This window comes from Diaphorina citri, unplaced genomic scaffold (assembly GCF_000475195.1).
Source record: "Diaphorina citri unplaced genomic scaffold, Diaci psyllid genome assembly version 1.1 scaffold489, whole genome shotgun sequence".
NCBI lineage: Eukaryota > Metazoa > Arthropoda > Insecta > Hemiptera > Psyllidae > Diaphorina > Diaphorina citri.
In genome coordinates, this window is record NW_007377924.1 from 126542 (window position 1) to 147703 (window position 21162).

General features: G+C 38.1%; 2 protein-coding genes across 2 annotated transcripts in view; both read right to left on the reverse strand.

The window, feature by feature from the left end:
* The window catches only part of LOC113467506 (probable serine/threonine-protein kinase pats1), an 18421-nt gene extending 9337 nt beyond the window's left edge, over positions 1-9084 (reverse strand). Inside the window, exons 1-4 of the mRNA XM_026823719.1 lie at positions 8904-9084; positions 4032-4112; positions 3165-3419; positions 2631-2805 (exon numbers count right to left, since the gene is read on the reverse strand). Of these exons, the coding sequence (XP_026679520.1) occupies positions 2631-2805; positions 3165-3419; positions 4032-4112; positions 8904-8966 (574 nt within the window). The 5' untranslated portion in view covers positions 8967-9084. The remainder of the gene's footprint in view (positions 1-2630; positions 2806-3164; positions 3420-4031; positions 4113-8903) is intronic.
* A 3153-nt stretch (positions 9085-12237) lies between these two features.
* Positions 12238-21162, reverse strand: part of LOC103509344 (ubiquitin carboxyl-terminal hydrolase 31-like) — a 36790-nt gene continuing 27865 nt past the window's right edge. Inside the window, exons 3-5 of the mRNA XM_017444155.2 lie at positions 21018-21152; positions 18459-18689; positions 12238-12354 (exon numbers count right to left, since the gene is read on the reverse strand). Of these exons, the coding sequence (XP_017299644.1) occupies positions 12247-12354; positions 18459-18689; positions 21018-21152 (474 nt within the window). The 3' untranslated portion in view covers positions 12238-12246. The remainder of the gene's footprint in view (positions 12355-18458; positions 18690-21017; positions 21153-21162) is intronic.

The following is a 21162-nucleotide window of genomic DNA, read 5'->3' on the forward strand; positions in this document are numbered from 1 at the left end:
CGATACGGCAACCCTAGAAAAATCCGGATCTGATGGATCAGAATCTGGACTTTTGGATCCTGAAAATCTGGAGTATGTAGGTAATATCTTCGAATAATGATCTGAAGGTTCAATTCAAATCGTACAATTGAAACTTCATTAAATCAAACTTTTTTGTTCCTGTTTACGTAATGAACTAATGACTAACAATTACCATTTCTATTTTTCTGGAACAGTAGCATCTAGAACCCACGAAAACTGAAACATGTTCACACATTCCTCCCAAATCAGTTTAACTCCATACAAAGTCCACTCTAAGACTTAGGAATCCTAAAAGTTGGGTTAAGCTTATACAAATCCCCTAAGTTCCCAAACCTTAGAGTGGGTTTATACAAATGTAGGATGTTCTTACCTCATGGGGGGTTTGAGGTTGAACAGATGTGACAGGGTGACCACAGACACAGCACTGGGATATGATATTAACACGTTATGCTTAGGAACGTCCCTTTACACCCCTGTCTAAATAGAATAAACCTCATAAACAGCTAGGATGAGACTGAAAAGTCAATTTACCCCCGCAGTCTAAATGAGATCTTGTTGGTCATATCGTGTTACAATAAATCAATGAAAAATCCTTAAGTATTTAAAATAAATAAAGTACAGAGCCTTTATACAACGAAATTCATGGGAGATGCTGAATGAGCTGAATCCTGAATCGTTTGTTGTAACGAGATTTCGTTGTATAATTGTACAACATAGTAGACTGACGATGTCGTCACGAGTGGATGATATCATTTCATTTTATCTGATAATAGACCCACTAGTCACAGCATGGGTTAACACTAGACGAGCTCAGTGTCATATCCAAATATTTTGGCATAGGACTCATATATTAATCCATACAGGGTGTATACAATAGGAGAAAGCCAGCCGTTCCGAGAACGAACATTATCCCATCAGGATAAAATCAGCCCCGGGCGGGAATCGAACCCGACAGGGTGTACTCGTATACTGTATACAAACGCCACTTCCCTCCTCTCTCTAGGACAGTAAACTCTTACACTACATCATTCATAGGTACATACATACTATAATACTGTATACAAACGCCACTTCCCTCCTCTCTCTAGGACAGTAAACTCTTACACTACATCATTCATAGGTACATACATACTATAAGACGTACAAAAGATCCATCCCGCTCCAGAAAAGTTATTATTATTATTTTAGGGAGATCAGACATCGCAAAACAACTAGTGGCTTATAGTCTTAAGTTTACAGTAGCTGAGAAATGAGTAGGGTGGTAAGTAAGCCAGAAAAAAACGAAAATGACCAATTTTTTTATACCACCTCTTAGGGAGATCAGACATCGCAAAACAACTAGTGGCTTACAGTCTTAAGTTTACAGTAGCTGAGAAATGAGTAGGGTGGTAAGTAAGCCAGAAAAAAACGAAAATGACCAATTTTTTTATACCACCTCTGATGAAGAGAGGGAAGAGAATGGTCACGAAAAAAATTCAATTTTTTTTTTTCCTTTCATATCTTCTTACTTCAGTACTACCTATCAAAAATGCTAACTATTGGTCCACACAATAAAAATGAGTACGTACACCTTTCATATCTTCTTACTTCAGTACTACCTATCAAAAATGCTAACTATTGGTCCACACAATAAAAATGAGTACGTACAACACGTGACCCAGTATTTCATTAATTGATTAATTAGACCAGTATGCGTAGAAAATATAACAATCACACATCATCAACCTGAAGCAACAATGTTGTCTAGTTTATTAACCCATGTGAGTGTCTAAATAACAAAATGTGAACATTAATGATTTATTTCTTTCCAATGTAAAATGAATAAACAAATCAAATGGTAAAAATGCCCCAAAAGGTTAAAACTAGGACAGGACTGGCTTGATAGAAATCTCAACAAAACAAGAAGAAGCGAAACTTTTTCCTAACAAATCAAGAAGAATTTTGCAACAAAAAATGTAGATCCCCAAATTATTACACTTCACTAATTTTTATGACCTGTCTTGGACTCAAATCACCAACGTCCAGATGCAAATTCTAACACCGAAGAAACACTACGAACTACTGACGTTGATAACAACAAATCAAGCAGACCAATGTGGAAAATTTTAAAGTGGTCCATTAGCTTGACCAGGGTTAATGTATGATAAGTATGTAGGTACATGACTGACCCAGTTTAGTCATCTAAGAATGTGTACCTACAGAAAGATACAGGGTATTATTAGTTTCCACTCAGTTTCATATAAGTAGAGGAGTATAACCTGTAAGGGGCTAAAAACAGAGTGAGAGTATAGTGCATAGAGCATCGAGCAGGTAGAGAGAAGTGACAAATTCAGATCACATAGACCTAAGAGAAAAAATCTCTAGGTAGGTATGCTCTTTGCTCTCCACTCCACTCTGTTCTTTTTTTTTTTTTTTTTTTTTTTTTTTTTTTTTTTTTTTGGGGGTGCCCTCTATTGTCGCTTGTTCAAATTAATGCAAGGTGGACCTCCTCTATCTATTAGACTATTTAATGAAAATGTTCAACACATAAAGGACATTTTATTATGAAATTTTCATCCCGAAAAGGAGTCTGAGTAAGGTCTACAGTTTACTGAACTCCTGGTACTTACTATCATAGGGGAAGTTATGCAGATCATTGGATCCTGAAGGGGGCACTGAATACACTGAAGACTGAGAGGACGAGGTGGGAGGGACGGGGGGATCATAGGCCACGCCCCCCTCCTTGAGCGAGTCCCCTCCCCCTCCTGACTCCGAGGAACATTTCAAAATGGCGTCCAGGTTGACCTTGAATAAATAAAATAAGAAATGAATAGTATCATCAGTTACACAAAATGAGGTTTTACTTTTCATCTTGTAATACCAAAGAGTAGAAATTCACGGAGGGAACTTTTTCTACTGACAGTAATCTTCCACCCAACCAAAGATAGGATGAAAGTAGAAGGGATATAAAAAGAAAAAAAAGATGAGAACAAGGAAAGAACAAGAAGAAATTGGCGATTTCCTTCCATTTCAACTAGGTCTGTTGAGACCGAAAATGGTCACTTCGGAAGAGAAGATAGATTTTTTGGCATGAGAAGTGCCCCATGGTTTTGTGGAACATGCTCCAGAAGTTCATTTTAAAAGGAGAAGGAAGACACACATACCTTGATCTGTTGTGCCTGGAGCAGTTCAAGCACATAGGACAGTTGCTGTTCATTGGGCAGTTCGGCCTCGGGAGCGAGAGAGGCGAGGGTGTCTATTTCCCCTCTATAAGCAGCGCCGGGCGGAACATAGTAGTCAGTCGTGCTCTGGTCGTGGCAGAGGGAGGAGGTGGGGGCGTTAGGCGTGGAGCCAGGGTCATCATCCAGGAGCTTGTTGATGATGTCGTTGATTAGTAGAGAGCTATCCTGGTCCACGTTCTGGTGGAAGAAAACGAGGCACATGATTATATTTCAGATCATACGAAGGGCTTTCAAACACTATAAGAAGGAAGCAGTCGTTTTAACAGCTAAGGCTTTCATATCCGGCTTTTAACATTTGCATTTTTACTGAGATATCCGGTGTGCAAGCCCACTCCACGTAGAAAACAAGGCACATGATTGCAGAAAACAAGGCACATGATTGTAGAAAACAAGGCACATGATTGTAGAAAACAAGGCACATGATTGCAGAAAACAAGGCACATGATTGTAGAAAACAAGGCACATGATTATATTTCAGATCATACGAAGGGCTTTCAAACACTATAAGAAGGAAGCAGTCGTTTTAACAGCTAAGGCTTTCATATCCGGCTTTTAACATTTGCATTTTTACTGAGATATCCGGTGTGCAAGCCCACTCCACCACGGAGACTGCTCCATTATACAAACACGATTTTTTTTTCCTTACGAAAAAAAAAGCTTTCGAAAGTCGAATCGGAAGCTTTTTTCGCCACATAGGTCTGACAGACCTATGCCTCAGACAGTGGGAGCAAGAAAGGCTGACCTTCCACCACCGTCAGATCATTCTTATGGACAAGGAAAATAAAATACCTCTGAGTTGTAGTTGTTGTCGGTGTTGGTAGACCACTTGGTCTTGCTGTAAGATCCCATATCTGAAAAGCAACTGTCATCCTGAAACCAAACCAAACCGATATGATATTAACACGTTATGCTTAGGAACGTCCCTTTACACCCCTGTCTAAATAGAATAAACCTCATAAACAGCTAGGATGAGACTGAAAAGTCAATTTACCCCCGCAGTCTAAATGAGATCTTGTTGGTCATATCGTGTTACAATAAATCAATGAAAAATCCTTAAGTATTTAAAATAAATAAAGTACAGAGCCTTTATACAACGAAATTCATGGGAGATGCTGACAGCATGGGTTAACACTAGACGAGCTCAGTGTCATATCCAAATATTTTGGCATAGGACTCATATATTAATCCATACAGGGTGTATACTGTATACAAACGCCACTTCCCTCCTCTCTCTAGGACAGTAAACTCTTACACTACATCATTCATAGGTACATACATACTATAAGACGTACAAAAGATCCATCCCGCTCCAGAAAAGTTATTATTATTTTAGGGAGATCAGACATCGCAAAACAACTAGTGGCTTACAGTCTTAAGTTTACAGTAGCTGAGAAATGAGTAGGGTGGTAAGTAAGCCAGAAAAAAACGAAAATGACCAATTTTTTTATACCACCTCTGATGAAGAGAGGGAAGAGAATGGTCACGAAAAAAATTCAATTTTTTTTTCCTTTCATATCTTCTTACTTCAGTACTACCTATCAAAAATGCTAACTATTGGTCCACACAATAAAAATGAGTACGTACAACACGTGACCCAGTATTTCATTAATTGATTAATTAGACCAGTATGCGTAGAAAATATAACAATCACACATCATCAACCTGAAGCAACAATGTTGTCTAGTTTATTAACCCATGTGAGTGTCTAAATAACAAAATGTGAACATTAATGATTTATTTCTTTCCAATGTAAAATGAATAAACAAATCAAATGGTAAAAATGCCCCAAAAGGTTAAAACTAGGACAGGACTGGCTTGATAGAAATCTCAACAAAACAAGAAGAAGCGAAACTTTTTCCTAACAAATCAAGAAGAATTTTGCAACAAAAAATGTAGATCCCCAAATTATTACACTTCACTAATTTTTATGACCTGTCTTGGAATCAAATCACCAACGTCCAGATGCAAATTCTAACACCGAAGAAACACTACGAACTACTGACGTTGATAACAACAAATCAAGCAGACCAATGTGGAAAATTTTAAAGTGGTCCATTAGCTTGACCAGGGTTAATGTATGATAAGTATGTAGGTACATGACTGACCCAGTTTAGTCATCTAAGAATGTGTACCTACAGAAAGATACAGGGTATTATTAGTTTCCAGTTTCATAGAAGTAGAGAGTATAAGCTTGTAAGGGGCTAAAAAAGAGAGAGAGCATAGTGCATAGAGCATTGAGCAGGTAGAGAGAAGCGACAAATTCAGATCACATAGACCTAAGAGAAAAAATCTCTAGGTACTTGGTTTTTTTTTGTTTTTCCCCCCCCCCTCTTTTTTTTTTTTTTTTTTTTTTTTTTTTTTTTTAGCCGAACACGTCTGTCTCCATCTTTTCCTATAAAAACAGAGTGTGGGGAAAATGGAATTTTCCATTGTAATAATATTTTCTTAGAATCTGCATTATCATAGAATTATAGATGTCACCTTAGGAGATCTCTTTATTGTTGTAAACAAACTCCAGGTCATGAAAACTGTTATCAGTTAGAATGCTGGTTTGCTAGTGACCCACCAATTCATTTTCATTATTATTATTCTTATTTTTAAAGACTTTTCAGTTTTATCAAACCACCCACCAAAGCCCACCATGCTAATGACTACACCACTTAAGTTGGGTAGTGAGTGACAGTATAAATACCAGAAGACAAGGCAACCCCTCAAAACAAGACACTATTTTTCTATAGGTAAGTAACATGCTATGGTTTGTCTCTTCCACTGAGCTAGATGGGTATAGGGTGCTCCTCTCGCTGTATACTCCAGGGGTAGGATCAGATGAGGAGGAGGAGGGATAGTAGAGTAGAGGTGACGAGGAGGAGGCAAGATTGTCGATGAAACTACCTGTGAATATAAACACGGAGTGTGAGAACCTGACAACTCTCAGTGAGGTACATTTTCCCATCCTAAATGAGTCTCGTTAGATCTTCTTCATTAATTAAGAGATTAGAAAAAAGAAGAAGAAAAAAAAAAATATTTGAAGAAATTTCGCAAAAATCTTCAACACATGAAGGAAAATTTCCCAATATGATGTCAATCTTTATCGGGCCTTTGGGAGTTCAGTCGGGGCCTTTTTTTCAGTTGTTTAGTACCTATACTTACTGACCGAAAGATATGAGGTCCAAGCTTTGACGGTTTTACATTGAGATTGTCTGTATGTTTGATCCACGATAACTCTCGAACGATTCATTGGTTTGTCTCAACATTGCCTCTTGTCTCTCCCAAACACAAACTACACCACTGAACTCCCGGTGTTTGTTCCAACACAGACCCTCCTCCCACAGGATACACTACTGATTGTTAAATAATAAAACTGAGAAGTGCCAAAAAATTTCCGTGTAACATAATCTCAGGCAGCATGTTGACACTTGTATAGGATTTATGAGACGAACATGCTACCTGCTATTTGGCTACAAATAATTTAATCTCAATAACATGCTTATTTTCTAAAATGCTTGAAAACACTTTGGAAGGTTTTTTTAATGCTTGAAAACATTTCTGAAGGTTTCTTTTCATGATTGAAAATATTTACAAAGGGTTTCATAATACCTACTGAAAAACATTTTGGAAGGTTTTCAGAATGTTTGGAAACATCTAATCACAGGCTACCACTTTCCTATTATTTTAAATATTATTTCAGACAATGAAGGGCTAAAAAAATTAACAGTTCATAGATTATCCACTGGGTATATGGATACCAATGATTGATGCAGTAGGTACCTACTATACCTGTATGTATAAATTTATATGTTTATTTTTTAATTTTTTCCTTGTTGATTACATGGTACATATCAAGCATTCTAGTTATCTCTATCTGTGCATTATCTGTTTGTTTGGGTCTGGATGAGAGGTAAACAAGGGCCTTAACAAGACTGCACTTGGCAGCTTTCATTAGTCTTCTTCTATGACATCACTAGGTCAGATCTTTGGGTTGCTAGGCTTTTTATCATTTATTTTTCTCTCTTTCCAGGTCTTGGAATAGCCTAACCCAGTACCTTAGGTACATACCTAGTAAGCAGGCCTCTAGTCTATTTGAGGAGAGAGAGACTTTTAGTCTAATAGATAGAGGATTTTAACACCTTGCATTAATTAGAACAAGCGATTTTTTTTTTCATAGGATCGTTAGGTAGTAAAGTTTGTGGGAAATTCATGTGGGAAATTTTGTGTACTTTAATTTTAATTCCTATCAAAAATTGCGTAGGACGCACGGTTTAGGAGTTACAAGCGAAACACTGAAAAAAGTGCGAAATTTCGGCCGTTTTCTGGCGGTTTTTCCGCCGCCGAAAGTAGAGAGAAAAAAAAACATATTGCATAACCAGAATGATGGTTGTTATCAAACTTTTGCAAAATATGAGTGGAAAATTAGTAAACTATCTTTCAGGAATGTATCATTGTTCAAGTTAAACATGTGATGCAATCTAAGTAATTGATTGATTTTAATTAAACTTTAGATTATAATTAGCCAATCAGATGGGTTAGTCAATAACTCGTTGGAAATGTTACTAAGTGTTTCCAGAAGGATTTGAAAAAATAAATATAGATTGATCAAGTCAGTTGAACACTAAGTTCAAAATCAGGCTGAAAATAAGTTCTTTGATTTAGTCTAGCAAAATTTACATATTAGTAACTCATGTTTGTAGCCCTGGGATTAAAGACAAATAGAATAGAGATAGGTAGGTACTTATGTGAATACCTACACAGAAAATTTTCCAGTTTATATTCCTGTTGATTTAATTAATGAGATCCACACACAACACTAATATATACCTCATAGGATCGTTAGGTAGTAAAGTTTGTGGGAAATTCATATGGTAAATTTTGTGTACTTTAATTTTAATTCCTATCAAAAATTGCATAGGACGCACGGTTAAGGAGTTATAAGCGAAACACTGAAAAAAAGTGCGAAATTTCGGCCGTTTTCTGGCGGTTTTTCCGCCGCCGAAAGTTCTTCCCTCAACTCTCGAGGTCTCGATTTTAGTATGACACTTCCTCCACCATACCTAACGATCCTATGAAAAAAAAAAAAATCGCTTGTTCAAATTAATGCAAGGTGGACCTCCTCTATCTATTAGACTATTTAATGAAAATGTTCAACACATAAAGGACATTTTATTATGAAATTTTCATCCCGAAAAGGAGTCTGAGTAAGGTCTACAGTTTACTGAACTCCTGGTACTTACTATCATAGGGGAAGTTATGCAGATCATTGGATCCTGAAGGGGGCACTGAATACACTGAAGACTGAGAGGACGAGGTGGGAGGGACGGGGGGATCATAGGCCACGCCCCCCTCCTTGAGCGAGTCCCCTCCCCCTCCTGACTCCGAGGAACATTTCAAAATGGCGTCCAGGTTGACCTTGAATAAATAAAATAAGAAATGAATAGTATCATCAGTTATAGAAAATTAAGGATTCAAAAACCTAAGCAAGAGAGGTATGAAAATCCTTAATAGCAAGCACATGCAGCTGTGTATCTTATCTTTAACCGTCTGGAAAACATTTCAGTTAAGAGGCAGCATCACCTTTAAAGGAAATATCATTCAGATTGTTTATGAATTTTACACATTACACCTGACACATAGAAACTAAAAGGAATGAATGAATAACATAGTTACCTGATATGGTTTTCGTTTGTCTAATAAATTGTTCCCTAAACCACAAATTTCAGAAAGAGCCATTTAATATTTACACATTCTATTCTTTCAGTTTCTTTTATCTTGCAAGTAATTTTTGAGAATTTTGAGGGCTGATTTCATTTGCAAAATGCAAATGTATGTAGGTGTTTTTCATGTAGCCTATTTTTGTCAAAAAATTCACAGGAGAAAATTCTTGAACTACTGGCAGTTGGGCCAACTGAAAAAAGATGGGAGTTGATTTTTTTCAAATGATCAAGACTGATCATCGGATCAGCCAATGAAATCATTTGTTTACATGACTTTCCGTCTTTTGATTGGTTGGTTAGAGATTTTTAAACCGTTATTTTTTCAAATGTTGGTAAACCTGGAAAATCGGGGATTTTTCAAGGAGGGTGAGATTACAGGATAGTACAGGAGAAAATTCTTGAACTACTGGCAGTTGGGCCAACTGAAAAAAGATGGGAGTTGATTTTTTTTAAATGATCAAGACTGATCATCGGATCAGCCAATGAAATCATTTGATTACATGACTTCCCGTCTTCTGATTGGTTGATTAGAGATTTTTAAACCGTTATTTTTTCAAATGTTGGTAAACCTGGAAAATCGGGGATTTTTCAAGGAGGGTGAGATTACAGGATAGTCTCAGCCATGTGAAAAGTGAAGCCTTAAACTGGCGGTCAGAACAACCGGCAAAAAACACGATTCTCCGATTTCTTTCAAGATGTTTGATCTTTGATAAGCCAGCCTAGTTACTAGTTAGCTTAGTTGGTAGTGCGTCTGCCTTGTAAGCGCTAGGCCGCGGGTTCGATTCCCGCCCGGGGCGAATTTTATCCTGATGGGGGATAATGTTCGTTCTCGGAACGGCTGGCTTTCTCCTATCCTGTCTTCCTTCTCTCTTCGATTTCGGGACGATAAGAGTTGTTGTAAACAAACTGCAGGCCATGAAAACTGTTATCAGTTAGAATACTGGTTTGCTAGTGACCCACCAATTCATTTTCATTATTATTCTTATTTTTAAAGACTTTTCAGTTTTATCAAACCACCCACCAAAGCCCACCATGCTAACGACTACACCACTTAAGTTGGGTAGTGACAGTATAAATACCAGAAGACAAGGCAACCCCTCAAAACAAAACACTATTTTTTCTATAGGTAAGTAACATGCTATGGTTTGTCTCAACATTGCCTCTTGTCTCTCCCAAACACAAACTACACCACTGAACTCCCCACTGTTTGTTCCAACACAGACCCTCCTCCCACAGGATACACCACTGATTGTTAAATAATAAAACTAAGAAGTGCCAAAAAATTTCCGTGTAACATAATCTCAGGCAGCATGTTGACACTTGTATAGGATTTATGAGACGAACATACTACCCGCTATCTGGCTACAAATAATTTAATCTCAATAACATGCTTATTTTTTAAAATGCTTGAAAACACTTTGGAAGGTTTTTTTAATGCTTGAAAACATTTCTGAAGGTTTCTTTTAATGATTGAAAATATTTACAAAGGGTTTCATAATACCTACTGAAAAACATTTTGGAAGGTATTCAGAATGTTTGGAAACATCTAATCACAGGCTACCACTTACCTATTATTTTAAATATTATTTCAGACAATGAAGGGCTAAAAAAATTAACAGTTCATAGATTATCCACTAGGTACATGGATACCAATGATTGATGCAGTAGGTACCTACTATCCCTGTATGTATAAATTTATATGTTTATTTTTTAATTTTTTCCTTGTTGATTACATGGTGCATATCAAGCATTCTAGTTATCTCTATCTGTGCATTATCTGTTTGTTTGGTCTGGATGAGAGGTAAACAAGGGCCTTCATTTATTTTTCTCTCTCTTTCCAGGTCTTGGAATAGCCTAACCCAGTACCTTAGGTACATACCTAGTAAGCAGGCCTCTAGTCTATTTGAGGGGGAAAAAAAAAACATATTGCATAACCAGAATGATAGTTGTTATCAAACTTTTGCAAAATATGAGTGGAAAATTAGTAAATTATCTTTCAGGAATGTATCATTGTTCAAGTTAAACATGTGATGCAATCTAATTGATTGATTTTAATTAAACTTTAGATTATAATTAGCCAATCAGATGGGTTAGTCAATAACTCGTTGGAAATGTTACTGGGTGTTTCCAGAAGGAATTGAAAAATATAGATTGACCAAGTCAGTTGAACACTACGTTCAAAATCAGGCTGAAAATAAGTTCTTTGATTTAGTCTAGCAAAATTTACATATTAGTAACTGATGTTTGTAGCCCTGGGATTAAACACAAATAGAATAGAGATAGGTAGGTGCTTATGTGAATACCTACACAGAAAATTTTCCAGTTTATATTCCTGTTGATTTAATTAATGAGATCCACACACAACACTAATATGTACCTACATGAATAATGATGCATCACCAAGTACAATGACTTTTGAATATTGATGAGCTATGAATAGTGTTGAGAAAATCACGGGAATATCCTTGAATAGAAAATCACGGGAATATCCTTGGCTTTTTTTTCTCTTGCAACTTGTGATCAAAGATAACAACCCATGAAAACATTTCATATTTTTCAAAATTGCCACCTCATAATAAAACTACATGTAAGAGGTATGAGTGGTAAAGATAATTACTCTCATTGATATGATTCAGTTATGCCCAAAGGTAACTCATTGCAGTAGAATGGATTGTTGCACTAATAATTGCCATTGCATCAGAGATAAGTTTCCATTCAGATTTAGGAAAATATTCAGATGTTCCCCAGTTAAAATTTGTTGACCTACATTGATGTATTCAGGAGATTGCTTTTACCTTTCTCTCGATTAGAAAATTAAGGATTCAAAAACCTAAGCAAGAGAGGTATGAAAATCCTTAATAGCAAGCACATGCAGCTGTGTATCTTATCTTTAACCGTCTGGAAAACATTTCAGTTAAGAGGCAGCATCACCTTTAAAGGAAATATCATTCAGATTGTTTATGAATTTTACACATTACACCTGACACATAGAAACTAAAAGGAATGAATGAATAACATAGTTACCTGATATGGTTTTCGTTTGTCTAATAAATTGTTCCCTAAACCACAAATTTCAGAAAGAGCCATTTAATATTTACACATTCTATTCTTTCAGTTTCTTTTATCTTGCAAGTAATTTTTGAGAATTTTGAGGGCTGATTTCATTTGCAAAATGCAAATGTATGTAGGTGTTTTTCATGTAGCCTATTTTTGTCAAAAAATTAGGGAGATTTCGCATCGAATCCTGATCCCCATAACGCAACCCATGTTGGCGCCATCTTGTTTACATCATGTTTTTAGATTTTCAGATCTTCATGTAGAGTGTCTATGAGGATGGTAAGGAATTCATGCGAGTCCTGTTGTTCATAGCCACGGAATGTACGTTTCATTTTGCCAACCTCTTCCTATCAGCAGGAGAAAAATAAATTATGTTAATGGATTTTAATAACCAAAAAAAGAACGAAGAAAAAACACCAATTACCTACCTACTTATTTATTGTATCATACAAACGAAAATATTGGTGAGTATAAGTATATCTTTTTTTTTTTCTCCCCAATATATTTTTAGTGGTTAAAAAACCTTTTCAATGGTAACAATACATCGTGTAATCACAGGCTGTACTAGTTTTTCTTTGCACAAAATTTCAGAACAGTACAAACATTAATGTCACAAATCAAACAGAAACAGATGCAATGGAAACACACCAATAACTAGAAAATAGAGGTAAGATCAACACAGCATAATATAGAAACAGAGACACCGTAGAAAACTCTGAGCATAGGATAGAAACAAAGACAAAGTAAAAACCCTCAGGGGCAGAATACAACGCCAGGGACGCAGTATGGGTAAAAAGAAAGGGAAAGGTAAGAAGAAAGCCGCACTACCGCCTGTTGCTCAACCACCGTTTTCATTCCATATCGATGATTTCCCGGCTGATTCCGGGAATTGTTCACTCCATCTGAATGACACGTCAGTATGGGTAAAAAGAAAGGGAAAGGTAAGAAGAAAGCCGCACCACCGCCTGTCACTCAACCACCGTTTTCATTCCATATCGATGATTTCCCGGCTGATTCCGGGAATTGTTCACTCCATCTGAATGACACGATAGACGTCCGGCAGTATGGGTAAAAAGAAAGGGAAAGGTAAGAAGAAAGCCGCACCACCGCCTGTTGCTCAACCACCGTTTTCATTCCATATCGATGATTTCCCGGCTGATTCCGGGAATTGTTCACTCCATCTGAATGACACGATAGACGTCCGATTCCGGGAAATTGAAATCGAGGTGAAAATCGTGCGAGATCCCGAGACCGGGAAGCGTGGTTATGATCTCAAGGTAGTCAAAGTGAAGGAGGAGGTCAGACCACGTGGTGTATATTATCCTGAAGAGTTGCTACCATTCCCCATTGTGTTCCTAGAGACAGGACAAACACTACGTGTAGAGCCCCTGATGGTGTATATTATCCTGAAGAGTTGCTGCCATTCCCCATTGTGTTCCTAGAGACAGGACAAACACTACGTGTGGAGCCGCTGCGTACAGGCGGACAACAACCATTCCTCATGATAGACCCAGACACAAACCTAGAGAAACTTATTGAACCTCCCTACTTCGTACACTACGAGCTAACCAATAGAAAACGCTATGTACTTAATATGCGCAAGTTTGTGGGCGGGAAATTCACGTGTGATAGCAAATCCGATTATCGACGGATAACAAGTGGAAATTTAGGAACTTTACAAACTATGGTTCTCCCCATTTTGATAGCTGGAACTGTAACTGCTAAGGTCTTATTCTTATCGTACCTACCGAAAGGGAAGAGAGAAGGAAGGCAGGATAGAAGAACCAGAATTTCAAACAGCCCTTCTGAGAACGAATCCGCTTTACTGGCATTTTCCAACTACTTCGTGAAATTTTACGGTCGTGGTGTTTTTCTTTTTTGGCAGGGTCCTTCTGAAGGAGCTCTTCCTCTTCTATCGAACCATAGTAGCAACCTCCTTGACCGAGTGGGTATCCCACTAGCCTTTTATGCCCATCTGGATGGTTGACTCTTTGTCAAATACACGGGTAATAATTTAACAGAAACTAGGTAACAATTTAGAAGAAAAAACACACACAATAGGCCGCACTATACGCACAGTTACAACTAAGTTATAAAAAGATCCATAACTCATAACGCCATCGGCATAGATAAAATGCAAAAACTCGTATTTAGGTTAAAACAAAAACAAGAAAGAGATGTTTGATCTTTGATAGAGGGAACTGTAACTGCTATGTAATGTAAGGTCTTATCGTCCCGAAATCTAAGGTTTGACGCCAGCCGTCCGGAAAACCTACCTTATCTGTTTAGGATAAAGCTCGTCCGGGCGGGAGTCAAACCCGCGACTTAGCGCTTACGAGAACCGCGATTGCGGTGGAAGGATAATATATATGATCAATAGAGACATATCTAAAAGAGGACAAAATCCAAACACCATCAATATTCATCAGAAATATAATGATAGAATATGGTGGAGAGGCTTTGTACACAGCCGACCCATAGGAACGACTTAAGATTTGATGATGATGATGACTATTTAAAGAGAGAGAGAGAGAGAGAGAGAGAGAGAGAGAGAGAGAGAGAGAAAAGCATAAGACACAAGTAATCAATTTCGAAAATAATGTAGTACGTGTAATATTTAAAATAAATTAATTTATCCAATTATAATATATAATCTTTTTTTTTACAATAAACACTTTAATATCACAGCCATATAATAATAAACAATTTAACGTTGGTTAGGATTCGACAAATGAAGAAATTTTCACACACGGCAATATCTTCACTACAAGACACTAGCCAGGCTAAAAAATTAAACTACTGCTTCAGAAGGTATACTAGCTTACAGCTTTATCAAAGGGACTCTTTTTAGTCCGTTTTTCGTAACTTGGAATCTGACGTTGCCAAAAAAATAATTGTTCAACTTGGCAACACCTTACACATCTCTGCTTCAAGGCACATTCTTTTACATCCTTGCCCATCCAAGAACGGAAAAGTTTGGTTAGAAAATTTCCGTCCTGGCCAGGATTCGAACCCAGCATCTTGACCATTCAGCCACAGAGATGGGCAAATTACACCTTCAGCAATGTTTGTGTCCAAGATAACTTCACATCCTATTGGCACAATGACTTGTTCCTAAAGCACTATAATGCCACACCGAGGGAGATGCAATTCTACCTCTACCACAGGACGAGTAAGCACCAAGCACAATAGAAGCTATAGGTTTCACTTCCGACATGACATGTAGAATAGAATATAGGCGGCCGGGGATTTCACTTTGCCGCACTATAATGCCACACCGAGGCAGATGCAATTCTACCTCTACCACAGGACGGGTAAGCACCAAGCACAATAGAAGCTATAGGTTTCACTTCCGACATGACATGTAGAATAGAATATAGGCGGCCGGGGATTTCACTTTGCTTGCGCTGATTTCCGACACATCGCTGTCATCGAATTTGTACCACCTGCAAATCAGAAGAAGAGAGGTTGATTAAAAAAATTGAGACTAACAGAATTTATTTCACTTGGGAAAAATCCTTTGTTTGGAACATGTCTACAAATTTCATGAAAATTAGAAAAACGGTTGGAAAGTTACATGGACAAGACAAACTAAATGAATAATCTTCCATTTAAAACTTGCAACTCATACCTTACAGGTCGTATCTAAATAACTCACTTGTAATTATTTCTACAGTATGCTGTATAGTGACCACTCTCCATTGTACCATAGTGATTACTAACAGCATACAGGTCGTATCTAACATCCCGAGATTCAGAATTCACTGTGTACTCAGACATGTTCAGATTATCCACAGGAAAATCTACAGTCGTTTGCTTTTTCCTACACCACCCGTCACTTGTGAACCTGGAAAAGAGAGCAGATTAAAATAATGTTATTGCCTGAGAATAGACCAAGTTCATTCAGTGTAATATTAGAGTTGTAATAGCTACAGTCCTACTGCTAAAATCAAAAATTCACCGAAGAGGGACACTTTTTCATACTCTACTACCAATATAGGGTGTCCAAAAATAAACAAGACATTCGAATGTCTTGTTTATTTTTGGACACCCTGTATAGCGTCGTTCCCAACAAACTAAAACACCCGGTATTCAAACATGTTTCTAAAATCATTTCAAGGTGACATCGACCTCACTGAAAGTCAACGCAGAATCATTCATCCAGACCTGTGGCCATCATCATCAAACATTTCCCAACTGCCAGACTCTTCCAAAGCATTTGACACGGTCGACACTGATCAACGTCCTCCAGGGCTCAAACTATTTGGTGACTTAGTACTAAATTTGTTACTCAGTGAACACTAGAACAAGTGCCGGGTAAAAGCCCATTCCCACTTGTCGTTCGGAAAAAAAATCGTGTCGTATGTAGTGGGAACACTCTCACTTGAATTACATTGCCTACAGGACATTTGAAAAAAAAATCGGATGAAACCCACAATTGGAAACGGTCTCTATTGCGCCTACAGTGGTCATAGGAACTGACCAAGAGAATTCTTACACACGGGTTTATAGGTTCAGGTCAAACTGTTTGTTAATCCCTGCACATGCTCAAAGATTACGGAGGCTGCAGTACAATAGCAAAAACCATTATTGAATGCATGCGCAGGGTCCGATTCCTGCGCGGAGTCATCTTTATCCCAAGATAAGGTCAGGGTGATTGCCTCGCTAAGATAAGGTTTTGGGAAAGGCTGGCTTTCTCCTATTTCTCTCTTTGATTTGATAAGACTTCCATTGTAACAGTTCTCTCTAACACATTTCCATTTAAAAAATTGTTAAAAAATTTAAATCAAATAAGCATTGAATGACTCAACTTTCTTGTATTCCATTTTTTTATTCATTTATATTTTTTATTTATATAATTAAGTACAAGGAGTTGCGACAGAGCCAGTTTATCGCTGATCTACTTCAGAGGTAAGTGGATCTGTCTCTCCCTCTGGTTCTGTCTTGAGGACAAATGTCAGAGGCCACACTTTGAGGTAACCTTAAAGGTGAGACGTTTGATTCAAACATTCTGATGGTTTAATATGAATCCAAAGTTTGAAATCAACCATCCAGATTGGGTAATTCAATCGGATTAACTTGAAATGTGAGATGTGAGTCAAAGTGTGGCCCTCATATTCGGTTAGTCATTTCAGTCTCTAGAGTCTCAACATTTCACCCAAAAGTCATTTTGAGCCTCTACATTTCCCTAAAGAAGGTAAAATTCACGAAAAACCAAGTCGATCAAGCGACACCACATGGCGGTTTTTATTTTCAGACATCAGCACTCTTACGATCAGCACGAGGTTGAGGTGGAAGTGGTTTACAAGTTAACCATCCAGATTGGGTAATTCAATCGGATTAACTTGAAATGTGAGTCAAAGTGTGGCCTTCATATTCGGTGAGTCATTTCGGTCTCTAGAGTCTCAACATTTCACCCAAAAGTCATTTTGAGCCTCTACATTTCCCTAAAGAAGGTAAAATTTTCGAAAAACCAGCGACACCACATGGCGGTATTTTGTGTTTTTATTTTCAGACATCAGCACTCTTACGATCAGCACGAGGTTGAGGTGGAAGTGGTTTACAAGTTGAACAGAGAGAACGAGTATATCTTCGATAAGCTTAACGAGAAAATAAAACGTGAGAACCTCGCCCTGAGTCAGGCCTTGGAAACCGAGCTGCGAACCAATAGGACCCGTATTATAGCTCAGACTAACCGGGCGTGCTATCAGAAGTGTAAACGAATCCTGTACAAATATTTCGCGGAGAAACTAGCCCAGGAAATCAAACATGTACGGGAAGAGTTCTGTATTCGACTCACCAATGAGAGGAACGCCATCTTACGAGACATCGCCCAATATTATAAACGATGAACAATAAAGTTCAGAAATATTCATTAATCTAACAATTGAGCTGGACTTATATTACTTTGCTGTCTGAAAGAGCCCCTCAAAATTGACGAACACTTTGAGCCCCTGAGTACCATATGTGACCCTCAGCGCATCTAACAATTGAGCTGGACTTATATTACTTTGCTGTCTGGAAGAGTCCTCCACGGTCTGTCAGACCTTGGTTATTGAGCGTGAGTCGCAGGCATAAGGCATTAGTGATTCGATTGATAACCAAGGGGACTGCGGTTCTGAATCTTATAATCCCAACAGTTAACACTTTGAGCCCCTGAGTACTATATGTGAACCTCAGCGAACTTTTCTTTCACGACATGAGTACCATATATGACCCTCACTCAACATTTCACTCCTGACAGTCCTGACATGAGTACTCTATATGGTATTCACGACCTTCTTTTGAAGACTTGAATAACTCATCCGGTACTCGTTTCTGTGCATTTCTTATGCTTGAATTTATCTTCTCTTTTACCTTGGATCTACTTTACCTCCTTATGTTTTACCTTGAATTTACCTAATCTTTTATCTACTTTTACCTTGAATTTACCCACTAACTCGTGTTTTACCTTGAATTTCTGCGGTGAGAAGTATCGTGAGTCCCCCGCCCAGAGCATATTGAATATAAGCTGAAACTCCTCAGCCAGCTTCCCACTGGTCTTACTGTAGGCGGCGGTCATGGAGCGTTTGAACTCGGTCACGAAATACTCGCGCAGGGGAGACGTGTTGCTAAGGCACTGGAGGATGGAGTTGATGTAGCAGGTGTTGCCCAGGTTCTTCAGTCCTGTTAGTCCTGGGCCCTGTGGACATTTTGGGGAGAATCCATTTTATTCCTGCTTGAAAGTTCTGAGTGAAGAATTCAATTCACTTATTATTATTTTATTTATTTATTTAGGTATTTATTATTATTATATTTTTTTTTTTTAAGTTCCTGATTGGTTTTGATGTTAGGTGAGAATTTTGTTTCGACCTCTGGCCTCTGGATAAATTTTCGTCAAGATTTTTACGATTTCATCTTAAGTCCCTCCCTGAATTTGTAGGAAGATCAGAATTTTACTTCCGCCCCTGATCTATGGTCTAAACTAGAGGTATCAAGCCAACCTCAGTGGTGTGGTGGTTGGCATTGTGAACTTTGAATCTGAAGCTTGGTAGTTCCAGTCCAAGTCAAAACATGAAACTTAATGCGTTCATCCGAGAACAACATTTATGACAGACATGATTATAATTACATAGGTATCTGCTTTTTTTGTGTATGTATCTCAGGACGGATTTAGTATTACTTCATGGCAATTATCTGCCCTATGTGGTTTAAAGCTATACCTACACTACATACGTACATATGGAGAAAATTCAAACTCACCACAGTCCAGAATATGATGTTTATCCGATAGGAAATGAATGTTATGATGAACATTTTACCCATATCATGACACAGAATATATCAAACTTATCACAAGAGATATCTGACTCGTGACCAGGAGTAAACTAAACACATATGCAACCCGCAACACATGCCTGGGAAGCCGTAGTGAAAACCACTACATGGTGTTTGCGTGTGAGATAGCAAATCCGATTATCGACGGATAACAAGTGGAAATTTAGGAACTTTACAAACCATGGTTCTCCCCATTTTTTTTTTTACTTTCTATTTTCCCAGAGGTTTGATCCTTTTATGCAGGAGGTCCGGGTTCGATTCCCGGTGGGGCCGAGGTTCTATCGCTCTTCTACTGGGTGCATCAGTAGAAGTGCGCCATATTGACTTGATTTCAAAGCAAGAAACTAAGCTGTAAGCCATAATTATGTTGAGCTAAAAAGGTCTTTTCGAGCAATTAACTGATCCAATGTGAAATTCAAAATAAAATGGGGGGGAAACCCAGAAAAAGGTCTTGGACCAACCTAAGGTTTGATTGAGGTCAACTGAAGTAAAACGTGCAAAATTAGACCAAACTTGAGTTTAAATGAAGTAAAGTCGAATGTTGATATTACGGAAATTCCGATGATCGTGTGAAAAGATGTTAATTCCTACTCTTCTACTGGGTGCATCAGTAGAAGAGCGCCATATTGACTTGATTTCAAAGCAAGAAACTAAGCTGTAAGCCATATGTTGAGCTAAAAAGGTCTTTTCGAGCAATTAACTGATTCAATGTGAAATTCAAAATAAAATGGGGGGAAACCCAGAAAAAGGTTTTGGATCAACCTAAGGTTTGATTGAGGTCAACTGAAGTAAAACGTGCAAAGTTAGACCAAACTTGAGTTTAAATGAAGTAAAGTCGAATGTTGATATTACGGAAATTCCGATGATCGTGTGAAAAGATGTTAATTCCTAGGTCAAGCTACAGAACATGTGCTTTCTAACTTTCACGTGTTTTACTTTATGTGTATATCACGTGTAAGTGGTCCCTCACTCTACACTTATTTACTCTCTACACCTGTACTTCTTTCTTCTTCTTCTTCTTCTTCTTCGCCTTTTCCCATGTTCAGATGGGGTCGGCGTTTGTCGTCGGCCTCTCAATCAGCTTTAGAATGATACTTTGAGGGCAACTGGTTTTGGCACCAAAACTTTCCGCGTGGGATGCCCTTCGCACTCACCTTCGCTATTGATAAAGCGTGAGGAAATTTGGACTAGAGGAAATTTGGAAATTTGGACTAGACGCTGATCTACTCTCTGTTTATAGTCCCTCAGCCAGACTCCTCTACACCTGTACTCACGTGTAATTATACTAGTCCCCTACTCGGAGCCCCTGCGTACAGGCGGACAACAACCATTCCTCATGATAGACCCAGACACAAACGTAGAGAAACTCATTGAACCTCCCTACTTCGTACACTATGAGCTAACCAATAGAAAACGCTATGTACTTAATATGCGCAAGTTTGTGGGCGGGAAATTCAAATTCAAAGATCCGGAAACCAAAGAAGCCCTACTCTGCTCTCTACACCTGCACTAGTCTGATTCTGTGTGCGATCAAACTTCAACTTTGGGAACCGGTGTTCTTATTGTCGCTGCGCTGTTTTTATTGGATACATAGACATTTCTAGCTTTTATAGCACGAAACATTTCGAATCAAAGGAACTGCTTTTACGACCTCATGCTGACAATATAAATAAAGGTGACCCATTCAACTTACCACATTAGTTCCAGCGACAGAACTATCTCGCCTATCATAATGATGCAATCTATCTTGGATCGGTTTCTTGCTTCGGTCGAATTCGGGGATATTCGATGAGGTTCGGCCTTCGTGCAGAGTATCCCCTCCATTCATCTGAATAACA